A 19,353-nucleotide genomic window follows, 5' to 3' on the forward strand; every position below is an offset into this window, starting at 1 on the left:
AAAATTAAAATGAATAAACTGATTTATGACACTATATTTAATGAATCACAAGTTTGCCAGTAACCTCACAGGTAGAATTAGAAAATCATTCTATTTCTGTATGAATATACACTTTTGGACAGTCGAGGAAACAACACAAATCATGACTGAGGTTTCATGCGTATTTTGCAGCGGTCCCACTAAAAACACTTTGTTAAGGATAGCTGGGATCTATCCAGGACAGAAAAGCTGACGCTTTTAATTAAAGCGAGTTGAGAAAGGCTACAACTGAGCAGCTGAGGGTTAAGGGCCCAACTTAGTGTAACCATGATTTGAACTTGGCCAACCATTCATTTAAAATGATTACAAAACAGCAGCTGTTGAATACAGTACAATGACCAACTACACAATCATATAAGTAATGGAGTTCATATGATGGGTACATATTAACCATTAGTGTGCATACAGGGCATTGCCATATATACAGGATGATTTCGGTTTTAAAATCCATAAAGATCTTTACACAAGTCTTTAGTAGCCATAGTAGAAAGCCATAGTAAATTTAAAACCCTTCAAGCATGCTACCTTCATTGGCATTGTCAAAACTGTTCTTGCCGTGGATCTGCTTCAGATGTTTGCGCAGGACAGGTTTGTGAGCGAACACCATTTCACAGTAGTTGCAGCGGTGCGGTTTGTCGCCGCTGTGCAGGTTCAAGTGGTCAAGCAGCGAGCACTTTTGCGTGAATGTCTTGCCACAAATTTTGCACTGGAATGGCTTGATTCCGGCATGGACGCGCATATGCCGGTGCAGGTTGCCTTTCTGTGTGAATGTCTTGCCACAGAGGAGGCACATAAACAGCTTGTGCATCTTCAAGTGGTTGGCGTAGTTCTCCAACTGGCGGAAGACACGGGCGCATTTTGGGCACTGGTGGTACCATTGCATGCCTTTGTCAGTATTCCGAGAGCAGCTCCACACATTCTCCTTCCCCAAGCCACTGGGACCGGGAGAGGAGAGCGCATAGTCAAGAGTGGCATTAGGGGTCACCTCAGCAGGCCGCGTCTCTACGGTTGAGTTAATGAGTGAGTGCTGGGGCTCTGGGGAGCACAGCGCAGGGGACCGAGCAGGACCATTCTGTAAATTTTGAGACATCTGCATTCGATCGTCCACTGATTCCACCTTAATGATATTGATGGGGCTCTCCTCTCCTTGGCATTTCCTCTGAAATATCGGAGGCGATCTTGGTTCAATGATTACATCATCGTCATTATCGTCCTCGATCACATTGTCCACCTCTTCATCATCATCAAACACTGTTTGAATATGTGGTGGCTCTCGTTGCTGTGTGTTAATGTTGGAAGTCTGATGAGAACGATGGGAATCCTCAACTTTCTGAGGCTTAATAAACTTATTCAGGGCTTTTGTGCATTGCTCCACAATGTGGCCCATCTGTAAGAAACTGGCTACAGTCAGATAGTGGACCAGTTCCAGCTCCGGGAACTCGAGTGTCCCTGTGTAGCAAGAGAGAAGAAGTCTCCGTCCAACTTCTGCGTCCTGCAGTGTCGATATCTCAACTTCATGTGAGTCCTGAAGGAAAAACTGGTCTCTGAGGAAAGGAGAGCCAGCAGCAAACACAACCTTATGACCAGGAATCTCGACGTCATTGATGTGCACAATGACATCGCAGAAACGTCTGTCCTTTCGAAGCACGTCCATCTTCTGGAGCATGGAGTCACCAAAAGTGGCGAAACTGAATTGCAAAATAACACCGTCCTGTGCCATGGCTGTCTGCGCTACCTAAAAAAACAGCATGTCTGTTAGCAAAATAATCAGTTCATTTACAATTCACTTACTTTGTTAAAAGACTTTATTGTATTTGTCCTCTAAGATAAGCAACACAAGCATTACTACTTGTTTGAGGCAATGTAATACTTCAACCAAATGAACACAGGTTATTCTAAATGACTGCTTCATTTTCACAGACTAACTTCACTCCATTTTTTTCCACCATCTACATAAAACACATAAATATGGCTACTGTCTCATTTGAATGCTACTGTTTGCGTCGAAATACTTCATTTTACAGAAAATTAGTAATGACAACGTGCTTCTTTGTCATCTCATACAAGTGTTTGTAGGAAAAACGATATATGAACAACAATAATTTTAAAGTTCAAAACCGCCCATATATTTACACCATATATAAACTTTTACAAGATCCAGTTAATCTCTGTGTTAAGGTAATTGTGGAGAGACCATTTTCACAACAAACGCCGTTCACATCACATTTCCACTGTTGGTTAACAACTATACTGATAAACAGCAGAGATTAAAAACCAAATACGAGTCAAATACAACCTAAAACTGTGCAGCTGATAAGAAACAAACTAGCGACAATACATGTGTTTACGCCAATGTGTCGCTAAAGCATTACTGGAGCCAACCACAGCACTTTATCAGCTACAAAACAAGAAAACATTCCGCAATACTGTAGCTACATTAGCTAACTGTTAGCCAGTCAGCTAGCTAGGAGCCTCTCTTTTATCTCTGTTTTATAAAAGCCTGCACAGATAAATAAACACTGGAAGTGCACATCTAAGCTACAAGAGAACGCTGAAACTAGCTACAAAAACACAACAATATGAGATGACACGATATCAGAGAAATAAAGTAAAACAAGCTAACCGTTATGGGCGGATTAATACCTGAGACAACAGCTATGTCCAAAACCGCATACTAACATACTAAATAGTGCGGTTAATGGAAATACGCCACCTACGGGTCGCGTCCTTTTTTGACATACTATTCAGTATCGTAGTACGCAGTTTAGGAAGTACCCACTGGCGCAGTCACGTGACGAAGGAAGTGGGCGGGGCTAGGAGGCGGAAGCGTTTCAATTTTTTAGTCTTTTTTTTTTTTATTTTAAGCGAGGTGTAAAAAAAAAAACTTTAAATAATTTCCACTCTTAAAAATAAAATAATAATAGTATAGTAAACTTTTATATTAATAAAGTATGTTACTAAATAATAAGATTAATATTATATTTGCCTATAATATAGAAAAATAATTAATACTGATTTTTTTTTCAGCTTACACATATTTTGCACCAGGGGGCGGTATCGGATAATTGAATCATTTCAGCCAGGTGGAGCCACAGGCTATATCCAACTATAAAGATAAAGAAATTACTGTCTCCATTACAAATTCCTTTTATTTTACATGAATAACTGAATAGGAGCTTTTAAGTAAGAATTGATACATTTCACAGTTATATTCTTTCATTACAACAATCATTCATCTTAAGTAAGTGCCAGGAACATATCCCAGGTAAACACTGGATGGGAAGCCAGTCCATTGCAGAAAACCATGCACACACACACACACACACACACACCTAGGGGCAATTTAGAATCACCAATCCATCATGATTCGGGGAGGAACCCAGAGGAAAACACCACCATGCCACTAGCAAATGGGCAGCATTGCCACTTCACAGCACCAGGGTCCCTGGTTTCTGGCAAAATCAAGCATGATTGAAGGGATTTTTTTTTATGTCGCTATATACACAAAAGCTTGATAAATTTATGTAAGCATATAGCATTAATGTCATTAATGTTTTTATGGGGGGAGAAAAGGTGATTGGGAGTTGGTCCATGTCTTAATAGTCAGCCAACATTAATTGTATTTTAAAATAATCTGCAGACACTGCTTCATTCATACATCTAACTGCAGGCTACATGGGGTTTAATGCATGCTTTTACAACCCCTACTGTTGGGCCACTATCGTTTGAGGGTGCATTGTATGTTAATTATAATTAGCCAATTAAATTGTAAGGTTTTAAAATGTAAAGATTTAGAGAATAAATATGTAGGGTATATATTTTATTCTAATGATACTGTGGCATCAGTGAGGAAAATGATTGACCAAGGTGCACTGTAAAAACAATACACTTGGTCTTTTATAGGCAAACTTACAAAGCAAGAATAGCCTTGGTGATTAGCCACAAAACTGGGTCAGTGAAGAATCGTGATCAGAATGATGAACACAAATAACACAAACACCACAACCATTAGACTTCATTAAAATAGGTATGCTAATAAAAACAAAAACATTAAACATCATATTAATGAGGCAGCCATGGGAGATCATGGGTACTATGTAAATTATTGTTTGCTTTATTACAATGCATGGCAATCATGTAGAGGATGTGTTGTAAATAAAGTTACATTTTTGTAAATAAAGTTACATATGTCCCCTATGTATGGAGACCTTTGAGACACCCTGTATTTTATTTGATCTGTTCCAGCGTATTTAACTGATTATTGCATGGTTTTCAAAAAAACGAAAAAGCTACTTTCTTATGGTTGACTTTTCCCATTTTCTGTTTAAAAATAGTTTGGACTGGATTTACAACACATTATTCTTGCTTTGCATAGTTCTTTATTTATGCATATTGTTAAATGTTACTATACTAGACTGCTACTTACTGAAAGTCCCATGTCTTCTGTTTTTTAATTGGTCAGAAGCTCAGACAATTTCTTAGCAAACATGCCCACATTGCCCTTTCCAGGAAAGTTGTGGGGAGTGTGGGCCAGAGCTAACCCATACAAATCCCACATTGGCTCAGTACAGGTTTTCTGTGGGCAGCCCACACTTTGGCATGCACACATGAATCCAAAGTGAGACCATTGTGAGCTAGTCCACACTGGGCCAATACTTATTTTACCCACATTGGCCCAACAATGGGACATTATTGGAAAAAATACATGTGAGTGACAGGTATTTAGTCCAATTAAAACACAGTCTAGGAGGCGATGAATTAGTCTGGCCCTGCCCCAGCATTTTTTTTCTTTCACAGCAGTCACACTGTTCAGCTAAAAGTAGGCTATTTAACAACACAGAAGACTTCACTAACAGCATATGCATAAGTTAAGTCTTAACATTGGTGAGAAAAACATAATGGTGAATAAAATCAGACCATTTTCAAAAGAAATATCAGAGAAGCTCACCCGTGAAACACAAGAGGCAGGTCTAAATGTTTGATGGGATACGGTCCTCTCCCTTACATTAAATACAACTCAAACTGTACAGTTTGTGTGTACATGGAGTATACGGCAAGTGAAAATCATGCCTGAGTGGCTAAAGAGCAAAGTGATATCACTCAGTTCCTTTTACCCCAGACTTCCCCTGAGGTAGATATGGTATGTTGTTGATATACATTATTATGTTATGTACTGTTCTTTTTAGATATTTGATTGAATGAAGAGTGCTTTCCTGAATATTATTAACTGAAAGGCTAACTAGTAACAGGGGCAGGTATCACTGCTCTCTTGCATAGCTCCAGGTTCCTGAGTTCAATCCTGAGATCAGGTTACTATCTGTGTGGAGTTTTCAATGTTCTCCCCATGTTTCCTCCCTGTACTCTGGTTTCCTCACACTGTCCAAAAACATGCAGGTAAGCAGATTGGCTATGTTAAATTGCCAGCATCAAGGGTGAAATGTCCCGTCTTATGCCCATTGTTATCGGGATTGGCTCTTGATCCTCCACAACCCTGACTGGGATAAAGTGGTTATTGAAGATGAATGAATGAAATAGCTATCAGCATATCAGATTGTTTACTTCCCCAAAACAGTCAGTATTGTTTACTTGATTTCCATAACCAAAATTTACAATCAAACACATACTCTACCATTGCTTCAAGTGACAAACTACAATACCAAGCTAAGAGCCTTATAGGGTTTTTGAATGGAAAACACATTACAATTGCAGTGTTTAGCAATATCACCACAATACGCTTTTCATACCAGAGAGAGAGTGGTGTAGCTGGCGGAGCCTGTGACACACACACACCTGCAGAGCGTGAACTAGCTTTTGAATGCATGGCAGCTTGAATGCTCGGCAGCTGCATGGGGATGGACAGAGGAAGAGTAGGCCCTGCGCTTCCTCCCCTTGCTGTCGGGGGAAGTTACTGTCCCAACTGCTGTCACGTGTGCAGCTGGCATACCAGAGTTTGAAGAAGAAGGTGCTGCAACAGGTCTGCCAGACCCCAGTGGAACATCGACAATGCTTCCGGGTCCTGGAGCTCCCGGAGTTCGACTGCCTGTTTGTCTTTGCGCAGCAGCTCAAGGACTCCTGTCAGCAATGGATGCTGGCTGAGGAGCAGGATGCTGAGGGAATTCTTGATCTGGTGGTGCAGGAGCAGGTCATCGCACGGCTCCCGGCAGGAACACCGGAGTGGATCCAGGGCTACTGACCACTGTCCCTGGACAAAGCCATCCAGCTAGCGGTGGATCACCTGGTGGTGTCTGTGGTGGCAGGTGGCTCTCCTTTTTTCTCTCCTTTTTCTTTCCTTTTCTTGTCTCTCCCCCTCCTGATTCTCTCCTCCCCTCCAGTTCCAGCTCCCTCTGACCTATGTACCAGGACACCGAAACCGTACCCCTGAACCTGGTTTCTGCCCTGCTTTTTCTCCCCTCCTTTTCCTTCTTCTCTGATGTCCCCCCCCCCCCCCAACTCCCTCTCTCTCCACACAGGTAGAAACTTCCACACCCTCCAAGACAGGGGCAAAGCCCAGGCAGATTTGCTGGTATGGCGGGGAAGCCAGGCATTTCCAGGACAGCATTCCCTCATGGAAGTGGGAACACTGATTCGGCTCCCCTACGTGCCACAGGCCTCCTCCTATCGAGCAGGAATGTACCACGTCAGTGAGTATACAAAGAAGTACACATGTGATTCAATACGGGGCATTGGGAAATGCACAATTGGTGAAGGTGAGGTGCATGCATTGGGATGTTCACAAGTATCCACTGGTGCCATGATTAAATTCCATGGGCAAAAGAAAAAAGTAGAGGTTGCGGTTAGTCCTCGCCTCACTCATCCACTAATTCTTGGGACAAATTGAGCCAGGGTTTTGGGCATTAGTACGAGAAATGTTTGTGGATCGGTCCTAAAGTAGTAAAGCATGGGGTGGAATGTGTGCAGTGTTGGCTGGGGAGATGGTGCCAGGGCCACCAACGTCAGCTCAGCATCGGGGGACACTCAGGGTGGGGAGGGCTCTGCTCCTCCATCCTTTGCGGGGATTTCAACTGGATATTTCCCCCTTGGAGCAGTCATGTGACAAGACCTTGAGGCACACCTTTGACTAAGTGAGAGTGTTTGAGGGTCAGCAAACTCAGCCAAATGTTGTGCTATCTTGCCCATACGTTTCAGTTATTAAGGGTTATATTAAGTGACGCATGACACTCAACACAAGGAAGAGACAACCCAATTGTTGGTAATGAACAGCCATAGGGAAATTCCATGCGGCACATCATAATCCCATAGCTGGTCATTTGGGGCAGGATAAAACACTAAACTATCTCATTCTGTTGGCCAGGCATTCACGGCAAAGTTGCCATGGTGTGCAGCATGTCACAAATGTCAGCTGGTGAATCTGCTGGCCACCCCAAAAGTGCCATTGCACCCCATTTCATGAAGGTCCCCTTCTAAAGAATTGGCATGGATCTTATCGGCCATTAGAACAAACTGCACAAGGGCAATGCTTTGTGCTAGTTTTAGTGGACTACGCAACGGGCTACCCGGAAGCCATGGCTCTTCACAACATCTCAGCACGAAGTGTTGCGGAGGCACTCTTCCGAGTTATCTCCCAAATCAGGATCCCAAAAGAGATCCTGACTGACCAGAGCACAACTTTTATCTCACACTCTTTTTGCGAACTGTACAAATTATTAGGGATTAAATCAGTTATCATCATTGTTTACCACCAGCTGTCCTGAGAGTGTCATAGCTGGCAAAGCCTGTGACATAAAAAAAAATTTAGCTGCTCGGGGAGATCAGGGAGTGACACGGCCAGGACACAGCAGCAGCAGCGCAGGGACAGTCAGCAGGAAAACACTGGGGAACTGGAGTCTTGAGTGAACCACACGAAGACCAATGATGTGGTGAGGAGCAGATCAGCTAAAATAGTTACTGCTGATAAAAAATGCTAAACAGATTTGTCAAATACCATCAAATACCATATTGCCATCTCAGATATTAGCAGTATAAGCAAATTGTGTAGAAAAACATACTGTATGAACAAACAAACAGTTTACGTTTTATAGCGTAATAACAGATTAAAGAAAAAGAAAGAATCAGTTGAGACAAAAGCATTAAATGAAATGTGAAAATAATACATTTATAAATTTAAACACAAAGTTAAAAAAACATGGCAAAATCAGAAATAACCCTATGTAAAATAAGTGATGGGTTTTATATACAGTACATATATGTATATGTATATGCATTATTAGTAATTATTTTAGAATTAGAAATTGTTTGTTTTATCTATTTGCCTAATACAAAAATAGACTTGACTAAAAGACTAAAATACACTTGCTCAATATAAACCATAAATATAAATTTAATGCCAGGTTTCGATGTTTTGGTGTATATACGTAAAACTATTAGATGTACTAAGTCCACAGAACCAAAAGCATGGTAAAATATATATATATCTAACTGCATTTCTAGTTTCATGCTTAACAAGAGGCTCAAAAGACAAAAAAAATCTATACATTTTTGAAATCTAGGATTTACACTGCATCACTAAATACTTATAAGTGTGATAGTTCCTTAGAAGTGATAATAACTTCATGGCATCATCCAGCTTTGCTTTCTGTAATTTTACACAGCATTGTCAAATTAGAAATGTAGGAAATGTAGTGAATAAAAGTTGAAAGTCATAAGTATAAAATTACTGATAATTCAAATTCATATTAATGTATAATAACAGTAATGATGTAATTGTACAGTCATTTCCCATCTGTGAAAATTAAAGGTAGCAGCTGCTGGGAACATCATGAGAGTTGGACCTAAACTGTCTTTTTGATTCTGTTGCATCATTTTATAGTTTTATTGGGCTTTGCTAGATTTCCCTCCTAACATTGCCAAATCTGTTATGTTTTTAGGTATTTGAGGATAATTCCTGCCATTATTACAGAGGAACAGTTAATATTACTAAAGAAACTGAATGCAAGTCATTGTGCTTGGCATTGATTTGTTACATTTACAGTATATCATAATTGTTAGGGCTAAATTGTAAAGATGACAAACAAAATCATGTATATAGTCTTCCCTCTTACCTTACTTTCAACCCTGTCACTTAACAATTTTAATGAAAATAATCTACAACACTTTCACTCAAACATATTCAGTCTATTTTTAACACCATGCCAGTTTGATTAATTGGATTATTACATACAAAATGTCAGAAAACAGCTAGGATTTAATAAAAAACATTAAACAAACAAACAAACAAATCAATCAATAAATAAACAAAACAAAAAAACAGAAAATAAATCAGAACTTTATGTGAATTTTATGTACATGGGTCTTTTGCTCTCTCAGTAATAATCAATTTAATTAAAACAACAAATTAAATGAAACTCACTGGGTTCCCTTAATACCGGTAAGACGATGGCACCAAGTAGAGCACACAACATAAAACATTGCACAAATAAAATACCTTTTCAGTGTGAGCTGGGCAAGTCCAGTTTGGGAAAATAAAGGTTTAACATCTCCTTTCTTTGGCCACATAATAGAAAACTCTAAAATGACAAGCCCATTTTTGAAGACCATTGATGCCTTAATGGTTCTCCAGTGGTGGAATGTCACACCTGTAAACCACCTTACAGTATAATGACTGAAATGATATCAATCTATTTATTGTTACTAAGTTACTAAGTTAACTATTTATAAGTTCATGAATCTTCCAACTTCACTTGTTGCCCTGCTGAATATGAATAAGAATAATAAATAAAATGAAATAAATAAACACAAATAAAAGAATAAAACTTTATGAATATTGTAGGCCTTTTTTTGCCTGGCTCTGAACTTGAAGGTTGTCTAAATTTTGCAGTGCTGTGTTTCACCACATGTACAATTGTAACACTATGAAAAGCTAATGTAGCATCCAGTACAGCTAACCATGCATATTGCTCCATCAGTTTCTATTAGACTGAGATTGACTGACAGAAATTGCTTCATGTGCATTCGTCATATTCATCACTCCAAACCCAGCTGCGACACTTCAACAGAAATGCGTTATTTCAGCAACTGAATTTGTAAATTATGAGGCTCTCTCAGAAGTAGGCTGTTGATTACTTCTAATTAAGTTAGCTCACTTTTTGGTTTTAACATCTTCACTCGGATACTCAAGACTATTCAGTGTTATTCAGGTGTACGCAATGCATAAACTGATGCAACATTGTTTGTGAACCTCTTGAAGCTGAAGACTGGAAAATGACCAGGTGATTTTTTTCTAATCTTCAACTGTCCAGTTTGGGTGAGTCTGTGCCCATTATAGAGTCAGATTCCTGTTCTTGGATGCCAGGAGTGGAACCCAATGTGGACTTCTGCTGTTGTAGCCCATCCACCTCAAGCTTTAATATTTTGTGCATGCTGAGATGCTTTTCTGCTCACCACGGTTGTAAAGAGTGATTATTTGAGTTACTATAGACTTTCTGGCAGCTCAAACCAATCTGGATATTTTCCTCTGACCTCTCTAATTTATGATGAATAGGTAAATATCTGATCATATAGTCACATTTTGCCAAAGTTCTGCAAGAATGTAGAGAATTCTAAAGCATTGACAAACCACTGTATCTCAGCATAAAATAGTTTGCCAAGATAATACACAAGCGAAATATAATTTTCTCTATATACTGTAACCACTTATCGTGCTTATATTTGGAGCACTTATATGTTGATACACTGTGCTGAAGCTAAAAAAGAGGAAAAACTACTCTTACTGGCTCTTAGCAGGATTTAAAGAACTGATCTTTTGTTAACACACAATCAGTCAAGTACTGGTCCCTGTGTGATACATGATCTTAATCATAATAACATGGTGACCCAGAAACACACAGGAATATTCATGCCATTAACATCTCCCTTTATTTTATTTCCTCTTCAGGGAAGGCTGGGAATAAGAATCAGAGCTAGCAGTAGAAGTCTAAATTAGAAAAATTACTATTGTATAGTAAGGTAAAAAGCTTTTGCAGTACAGCTTTTGCAGAAATAGGAAAGGGAGAGCATTTCACACACAAACCATAACAAAGAAATGACATTTGAAACCACTCTGTTTTTGTGGTGAGGCTGGTTCTTCCCCTGAGGTCCCACAGAGCTGCCGGGGTTTGTTATCTCTCTGCTGGTACTTCTATACATTACCGTCTCTTACCAGACTGGTTTCTGGGCCTGTTTTTCAATCTAACACAACACAGTAGTGCAATTTAAAACCACATGGCACAGGTCATCTAATTGTTTTATCCTGAAAACTTAATCCTGTGCCTTTCTGCTGTTTGTTTGACTCACTGTATTTTGGATTGAATCTGTGAAAAGATTAAAAGCACACTTACATCGCTAAAAGTATGAGGACAGCTGAAACTCATATGTGCTTGTTGAACATCCCATTCCAAAGTTGGCCTCCCCTTTGCTGCTATAACAGCATCCACTCTTCTTCCTCTAGATTTGGCAGTGTTGCTTGGGGATTTGTGCTCAATCAGACATAAGATCATTAGTGAGGTCAGGCACTGATGTTGGGTGAGGAGGTCTGGGGTGCAGTCGTATTCCAGTTCATCCCAAAGGTGTTCAGTGAGTTGAGTTCAGGGCTTTGTGCAGGCCACTTGAATTCTTCCACCCCAATCTTGGCAAATCATGTCTTCAGGGACCTCGCTTTGTGCACAGGGACATTGTCATGCTGGAACAGGTTTGGGCCTCTTAGTTCTGAGGAAGGGAAATTGTAATGCTACACCATACACTAACACAGCCATGTGCTTCCTACTTTGTGGCAAAAGTTTGTGGAAGAACCACATATGGGTGTGATGGTCAGGCATCCACATACTTTTGGCTATATATTGTAACTAAAACTGTAAAACATAACTGATACTTTTAATATATCTCTTGCCATGGGTTATATTTTTGCAGACAAGACAAAAATCTCACTCTTCAGGAAAGTTCATATTTAAAATGAGACAAAGGACACACGACAACAATTCCACATGTATTTATTTATTTACTTTATTTACTACACAGATATCAGCCTGGACCACATTTAGCCACAGTATCTCGAATATCCACTGTTCCACTGTACTTCACACTTCAGCTCATGTGTTTAGAAGACCAGAGATAGTGTTACCAATTCAAATGTTAAAATCATCTTCAGAAACATTTGCTAGGAATGATTAATATGCCAAGTATTTTTTTTTCCCATGCAGTGTTTTTTGCCATGCAAATGTGTTTGGGGGATGACTCACTATTACGATGGAGCAGTAATGATGGTGAACCCTGCAGAAGCAGGATTCACTTCTTGCGCTCCTCGAACTGCTCCACCTCACTTGATTCATCCACCACTTTGCCATTGACCATAGTCTGGGTGACTACCTTTACAATCTTGCGTGTCTTTACCTCAGGTTCTTCTTCAAAAGAACAGAAAAGCTGGTGTTATTTATGTAATCTGGCATAAGAACATGAATAAAGCTAACTTGATTTAAATTCTTTGCAGTGTTCTAAGAAATGCCAATGCTTGATGACTTACTTTTAGGTGCTGGAGTCTCTTTTACCCTAAAACACATGCACAAAAACAAATGTGAGTCCTTTCCAGCTGCCAACATCTCCTGGCGTAACCTCCATTTGTCCTCAGATTAATCTAATAATATCTGTTTTTCTGTACTTACACCTCCTCTCCCTCCAGCAGTCTCCTGTAGGTGGCGATCTCCAGCTCCAGGTTCTGCTTGACCCGCAGTAGCTGTTCATAGTCGGTTTTGGTGCGCTGCATGTCGAGACGTAGTTGTGAGAGTTCCTCCTCTAGTTGCGTCAGTGTTCCCTGCATGTGCTCCATCTCGAGGGTGTATTTATGACTTGTCTCTCCAAGGTTCCCCTCCAGAACGCTAACCTGTAAAGGACCGTAAGATATGACATATTTAAATGGAGGTGTGATATTAAATGAATATGGTGATGGGAGTTATTAAAGCTTAAGCTACTTCCATAAAATGAAGTTGAAGTTTCATTTAACTAAAGGAAATGGACAAAGAATAATACACTACATGACCAAACCATCAGGCTTTTCTATCAGATGAGCTGTCAGTACCTGTGAGTATCATTCACTATCATTCTTTGTTTAGTAATACATCATGTGGTGGTAAACACAGTTAATTACATTCTGTGTACACATCAAGGCAAACAGCAGATGCAGTAGTCTCTTGCTTCCTGAGCCCCTAAATAAAGTGTAGACATAGTCTTGACATATTGTGTGACTGATTGACAACCCTGAAAAAAAGGACTCAGATAACAGTTGGATATTTTGTGAGTCAAATGCCCAGAGCTGCAACATTTTTTGGACCTAGATTTTTATGTATCACCAGTTCTGTTTCTACAGTAGAGGTAATCACCTGTTTGCGCAGGCTGTCCAGCTCCACCTCAAGCCCCTGCAGGAAGCGGCGTCTCTCATTGAGCTCATTCTGAGCACATCTTAGAGCTTCATTACTCTCCTTCACCTCCGACTGCACTGTCTCCAGCTGAAATACAAACAAAACTGTGATTGAATAACATGAAAGAAGGAGAGGTTTATGTCTGTAACCTTTAGGTTTAGATGACCAAAATAATGTTTATTCATTCCTACTAACCTTCTTTAGGTACCACATTTCAGCATCCTCCTTGTTTTTGCTAGCAATGCCCTCATACTGGGCCCTCAGTTCAGCCATGACAGCTCCTAAGTCTGGTCCCTGTGCTGCGTCCACCTCCACATTCACCTGCTCGTTGGCCAAACGGGCCTTCAGTGTGCTCACGTCCTACACAGAGTCCAGAAAGTCAAGAGGATTTTAGTGTCTTTACTTCTGTACAGTGGTGTACTTTACTAGTCAACTCCAATTTTATTATCACCCTATTCGTATACACAATATAGTGAAATAAGATTATGTGCTTCTAGGACCAAGGTGCAAAATACAAGACAAAACGCAACCATACAGACCATACAACCATATCAGACAAGATCAATGTGCAAAACTAAAGATTAAGAACAATAGTACTCAGTCAATATTATGTGAACGGGAGTGGTTTTTAACTACTAGAACCTGCAACAGACATACCTGCAAGCTACTTACTACCTAATATCTGTGAGAATGTAAACTGAGAAAAGGTAGATAATGTAGATAGATAGATAAACTATAACACAAGTCTTAAATATATTTTGATAAAAGCTTATGGATTTCAATTTGTTTCTAATACAAAGGTAAACAGTGAAGTTAATACCTAGGTACTGGATACATTTATTTCTGAATCAAAATGTCTTTATAATCAGTTGCTTTTACTTAGAACTTCATTTAGAACTTAGGAGAAGCAACCTATTTGGGAACTTTAAGAAAAGCTTCATGAGAGAAGCTCCCTCATAAAGCTGGTTGAGAAAATGCCAAGGTGCAAAACCTCATCAGGAATACTGGTTAAATAGTTTTGATTTTTTAAAATACTTTTCTTGATTACTGTATAATTCCATAACTGTAATAGCAAACTTCCTGGTGTGCTATAGAGAAAAAAGTAGATTAGAATGGATGGATGGAATGATAGATAGACTAGAAAAAAACTAAAATACAAGACAAATAAAATAATGGTGTAAAATAAAAATAATTATGTGTTGTGTTAAATGCTGCCTTTGATATTACGTGTTTGTAATCAGGATGAAGTGTGCAGTTGGCAGGGCACCACACCCACCTGTCTAAACACACTCACCCTTTAGGTCCAGAGTTTCATCTCACTGTGGATATGTGTGTGTATGTGGGTGTGTATTTGTCACTCTAGCAGCAATGGTTACATTGGGTGTTTCCATTTACAATAGACATCAACAGCTCCCGTGCTGTCACATGCACATGCATTACACACAAACTACTCACAATGGTATAACACTGACCAATCTAGGAATTAATACAAAAATAAATAATAGACTTGTGTTTATTTCACACTGCAGGTGTGTAAACTTTGTGGACTTTTTATGACTATGGCTCATTTTCATTTTCTAATATTATTGTAAGCATCCATCCAATCATTTAATAATATGAAAAATCACCTCTTCATGGTTCTTCTTCAGGAAATACAGCTCCTCTTTTAGACTCTCCAGGTCTCCTCGGAGCGTTGTGATGATCTGGTCATGCTCTTGTTTAGCCCTGCGCAGAGCAACACAGTCCCTCTCCACCGATTGACACAGAGCAGCCTCTGACTCCCATCTACATGAATGGAAATACAGAAGAACAAATTTTACACACGTGCACATGAACATTAATAAGGAACTTTTCCTAAGTGTCTCTATACTCAGTTATGCAGAACTTACTTAATCCGGAAGTCGTCTGCAGCCAGCTTGGCGTTGTCAATTTCCAGCATAATGCGAGCATTCTCCAGTGTCTTTTTCCTTACCTAAACAGCACAGAAGCAACGTTTGTGCATACTGATATACGATCATAATCTAAACACTAATAAATCTCCACCATTACTCTATGCATTTTAAAAGACACAGCAGGAATTTGGAGTAAAAGAAAACCTGGCCAGACCTCCTGTCCAATAGCATGAGCTTGAGCGATCATGCCTTCTATGTCATGACCTTTAGGCATCCTCTCCAGCATGAGCTTCTTGATCTTCAGCTCCAGGTCAGCATTGGACTTCTCCAGTGTCCGCACCTTGCTGAGATAGCTGGCCAGTCGATCATTGAGACCCTGCATCGTCTCTTTCTCACTGGTCCCATTCAGAGATAGGTTGCTCAGGTTGTTGAGGCCATTGCCCACAGACATGGAACGGGAGAGTGAGAGTGTGCTCGCTGAAGAGAGCACAGGGGCTTTAGAGCGGCTCCGAATGCCTCCGTCTCGCAAAGAAGAGCTTGAGAAAGAGGGCTGGCGGGCTGCAGAGTATGTATGCACTGAGATGCTGGAGGTCATGATGGCAGTGATGGACAAAAGAAGGTGGCTGTATCACAGTATGTCAGGTAACTGGAAAAAATGAATATGGCACAGTTAGGAGCTACATACATGACACATATTAAACCTATACTGCAATAAAAATCTTTAAAATACACCATGCAAGTTACTCCATAGCTTGCATGCTGCACCCTTTGTTAGTATTGCCTTGATAAAAGTAAACACTTTTGCATACACATAAGAATTCACATAAATGAACTATACATTGCAGGTTTATAACTATAAAAGTGGGTTCAAATTGTAAAAAAAGGAAAATTGAATGAGGTATTGTACTTACACCGAGGCTTTCCCAATTGTGGACACAATCTGTGTTTGATTTAGATCCTCTTGGTTCAGGTGTCGTTTATATGACTCTGGTTGCTCAGGTGAGGCAGGACATTTGTCCTAGAGCTCTTCCTGGATTCTGATTGGCTAGCATGCACTGTGGCTAGCCAATCAGATTAGAACACAGCTTGCATGCTAGTTGTAGTTTTTGGAAAATGTCTAACTGCAGTTACTGGAACACTAGAGCAAACTCCAAAACATCTTATTATTTATAGAAAACAATTGTTCATCCCTTGTCAATGCCCTAATTGAGTCCAAAACAATGACAGATGTTCCAACAACAAATAAACAGTTTAAGCACATGAACTGCAAGCTTGTTTTATTAGAGGAAAATCACTAAGTGACTAGAACTCTTAAATGAATGCATGAATGAAATTACCTGCACTGGAAAGGAGCAACTGATGTAGAATTGGTGAACATACAGGAACAACTGTTTCTGTTATGTTCTTCAAGAACTAAGAAGGAATCACAAGCAAAATTGATCATTTAATCTTCTCTGAAATCTGAAAAGCCACAATGCTAAATAAAATAATACAAACAACCTACACATATCTATCATGGATATTTGTTCGTTTTTGCTCAAAGGCACCAAAGAACTGAAACTAAAGATCTCTGCTCTGTAATCACTACAGAGTCTACATACACTAAATGTCTGGTCAGTTTCGTATGTACTATAATTACAGAAACCCCATTTAGACAGCCTTGCATAACCTGTTTAACACACTGTTAGTTTCGTCTTAGTTCTCCTAGGTGAAATAGTCCAGTTATAGACAAATTGACACCACTGAGAGAGCGTACTTGAACCTGAAACCACAGAACTGTTGGCCCTGGAAGGGGCACCAACTAGGACAAAGCTGGAACAATAGGCATGCCCCAAGGACAGAAAGGCAAAACTCCTGAGAAAATGGCCACCTAACATATTGATGTCTGGATAATTGAATCCATCCTCTATTATGCTGCATATGACTCTGTAACACTTCTCTTTAGTCACAGACAGGAGAGTATGTATAAGTAGGCTAAAGCTGAATGAATGATATCAAATAGAGATATCAAATATCAAATAGAGTGAAGCGCCTGGAACTGATTTTATTTTGTAAATATTTTTGTATAAGACAGAAGGTAGTGACAATGGCTTGTTTTCCTTTCTTGCATTCCTCCCTGTAAGCAGCAGATTTGCAGCACATTGGGTTAGCACCATCATGTGGGTGAAAAAAAGTATAGCACACTCAACTGGTAACATTCATTAGTAATGATTATATCAATTCCATGCCAGAATTATTGGCACATATCAAAAAAATGGAGCAAACTAATTGTATGAAATAAATATTACACACAATGATTTTTTTTCCCTGATAGAATGCTCTCTGACATTTGTCAAGATTTACTGACTCCCCTAAAAATAAAATTAAATAAAAATGGCTTAGTCTTTATGTTCCTTCCTTCTCTGATATACATATATATACACACACACACCAATAGCCATAACTTTAAAATAAAACCACCTGCTTAATATTGTGCAGGTCCTCCTTGTGCTGCCAAAACAGCTCTGACCCATCAAGGCATGGACTCCACAAGACCTCTGAAGGTGTGCTGTGGTATCTGGCACTAAGACGTTAGCAGCAAATCCTTTAAGTCCTGTAAGTTGTGAGGTGGGGCCTCCATGGATAGGACTTGTTTGTCCAGCACATCCCACAGATGCTCGATCAAAACTGGGGAATTTGGAGGCCAAGTCAACACCTTGAATTCTTTGTTATGTTCCTCAAACCATTCCTGAACAATGTTTGCAGTGTGGCAGGGCACATTATCCTGCCGAAAGAGGCAACTTCCATTAGGGAATACTGTTGCCATGAAGGGGTGTACTTGGTCTGCAACAGTGTTTAGGTAGGTGGTACGTGTCAACATCCACATGAATGCCAGGACCCAAGGTTTCCCAGCAGAACATTGCCCAGAGCTTCACACTGCCTCCACCAGCATGCTTTCTTCCCATAGTGCATCCTAGTGCCATCTCTTCCCCAGGTAAGTGATGCACATGCACCCGGCTGGGATGTAAAAGAAAACGAGATTTGTCAGACCAGGCCACCTTCTTCCATTGCTCCATAGTCTAGTTCTGATGCTCACATGGCCATTGTAGGCACTTTCGTCAGTGGACAGGGGTCAGTATGGGCACTCTGACCGGTCTGCAGCTATGCAGCCTCATACTTAGCAAGCTGTGATACACTGGTGTTCTGACACCTTTCTATCATAGCCAGCATTAACCTTTGCAATTTGTGCTACAGTAGCTCTTCTGTGGGATCAGACCAGACGGTGATGATTGGACCTGATCGGTGTTTATGAGGTATGTATCATGAAGGAAACAAAAATATCGAAAGAATTTGCCAGGAGAAGGTCTCATGAGAATTCAATTGGAATTGTGTCAGGTAACAGATAATAACACAATATTTGTATAAAAATGTGTATAAATATTGTGCACAATATTGGCTCTTCATACAAGGAAAAGGACATGATACCCACTGTAAAAATATACCAGTAGAGTACTGATGTTTGAAATCAGCTCAAAACCCGGTTGCCTCTTTCCAGAGGTTCAGACCTGGAAATAGATCAATCTTTCAAGAAGATAATAAACAACAAACATGTATCCAAATCAACACAGGAATGGTTCCAAAACTAAGATGCATTAGTCATCTTTTCAGATTTTAACCCTACTGAAATCCTGTGGTTTGAATTGAAGAGGCAAATCAACTTGAACAAACCTAAGACAATAAAGGAGCTTGAAATATAATGTACTGTGAACAAGGAGATTCATATAATCTGGTGGGAATAAACACTGCAAAATAGATAAGTAATAGATAAGTAAAATAGTTAGATAAGTAAAATAGATTAATCTATTTTACTCACTGAGGTGGCTGGTGTACATGGTGTGCCAGCAAGGCTTCCAAATCAAAAAGACATCAATATAAGGTTTCCACATCAGATTATTAGTACTAAGCACACATGTCCAATCAAAGTACAAAGGACAGACATCAAGAACTGTAAGTTTTGTTTTTCATGGTTTGAACAAAAA

General features: G+C 39.7%; 2 protein-coding genes across 5 annotated transcripts; both read right to left on the bottom strand.

The window, feature by feature from the left end:
- Positions 1-19: 19 nt before the first annotated feature.
- Positions 20-2,785, bottom strand: zbtb26 (zinc finger and BTB domain containing 26). 3 transcript variants are annotated; one of them, XM_026940252.3, is made up of 2 exons: positions 2,683-2,785; positions 20-1,774 (listed from the first exon to the last, which is right to left on the bottom strand). In XM_026940252.3, the coding sequence occupies exon 2, from the start codon at positions 1,757-1,759 to the stop codon at positions 542-544; it is 1,218 nt and encodes a 405-aa protein (XP_026796053.2). In that variant the 5' UTR covers positions 1,760-1,774; positions 2,683-2,785; the 3' UTR covers positions 20-541. The 3 variants fall into 3 exon arrangements, with proteins under 3 accessions (XP_026796053.2, XP_026796050.2, XP_026796052.2); XM_026940249.3 differs by having other exon boundaries at positions 2,663-2,774; XM_026940251.3 differs by having other exon boundaries at positions 2,336-2,693.
- A 9,223-nt stretch (positions 2,786-12,008) lies between these two features.
- krt1-c5 (keratin, type 1, gene c5) lies at positions 12,009-16,383 on the bottom strand. Of its 2 annotated transcripts, none has more exons than XM_026939987.3 (9): positions 16,246-16,383; positions 15,549-15,980; positions 15,332-15,414; positions 15,071-15,227; positions 13,638-13,802; positions 13,404-13,529; positions 12,690-12,907; positions 12,551-12,576; positions 12,009-12,428 (listed from the first exon to the last, which is right to left on the bottom strand). In XM_026939987.3, exons 2-9 carry the CDS (start codon positions 15,927-15,929, stop codon positions 12,316-12,318), a joined length of 1,269 nt encoding a protein of 422 aa, XP_026795788.3. In that variant the 5' UTR covers positions 15,930-15,980; positions 16,246-16,383; the 3' UTR covers positions 12,009-12,315. The 2 variants fall into 2 exon arrangements, with proteins under 2 accessions (XP_026795788.3, XP_026795787.3); XM_026939986.3 differs by having other exon boundaries at positions 12,009-12,431.
- Positions 16,384-19,353: the final 2,970 nt, after the last annotated feature.

Source organism: Pangasianodon hypophthalmus, chromosome 24 (genome assembly GCF_027358585.1).
Source record: "Pangasianodon hypophthalmus isolate fPanHyp1 chromosome 24, fPanHyp1.pri, whole genome shotgun sequence".
Taxonomy (NCBI): Eukaryota; Metazoa; Chordata; class Actinopteri; order Siluriformes; family Pangasiidae; genus Pangasianodon; species Pangasianodon hypophthalmus.

What these genes read in the sequence shown, in the direction of transcription:
- zbtb26 (XM_026940252.3), bottom strand. Translation starts at nt 1,759, where the DNA reads ATGGCACAGGACGGTGTTATTTTGCAATTCAGTTTCGCCACTTTTGGT.
- krt1-c5 (XM_026939986.3), bottom strand. Translation starts at nt 15,929, where the DNA reads ATGACCTCCAGCATCTCAGTGCATACATACTCTGCAGCCCGCCAGCCC. An exon ending in CTCATGCTATTGGACAGGAG is followed by an intron (nt 15,415 to 15,548) that starts GTCTGGCCAGGT and finishes TGTGCTGTTTAG; the next exon opens with GTAAGGAAAAAGACACTGGA. An exon ending in TGGACAGCCTGCGCAAACAG is followed by an intron (nt 12,908 to 13,403) that starts GTGATTACCTCT and finishes GGTCCTTTACAG; the next exon opens with GTTAGCGTTCTGGAGGGGAA.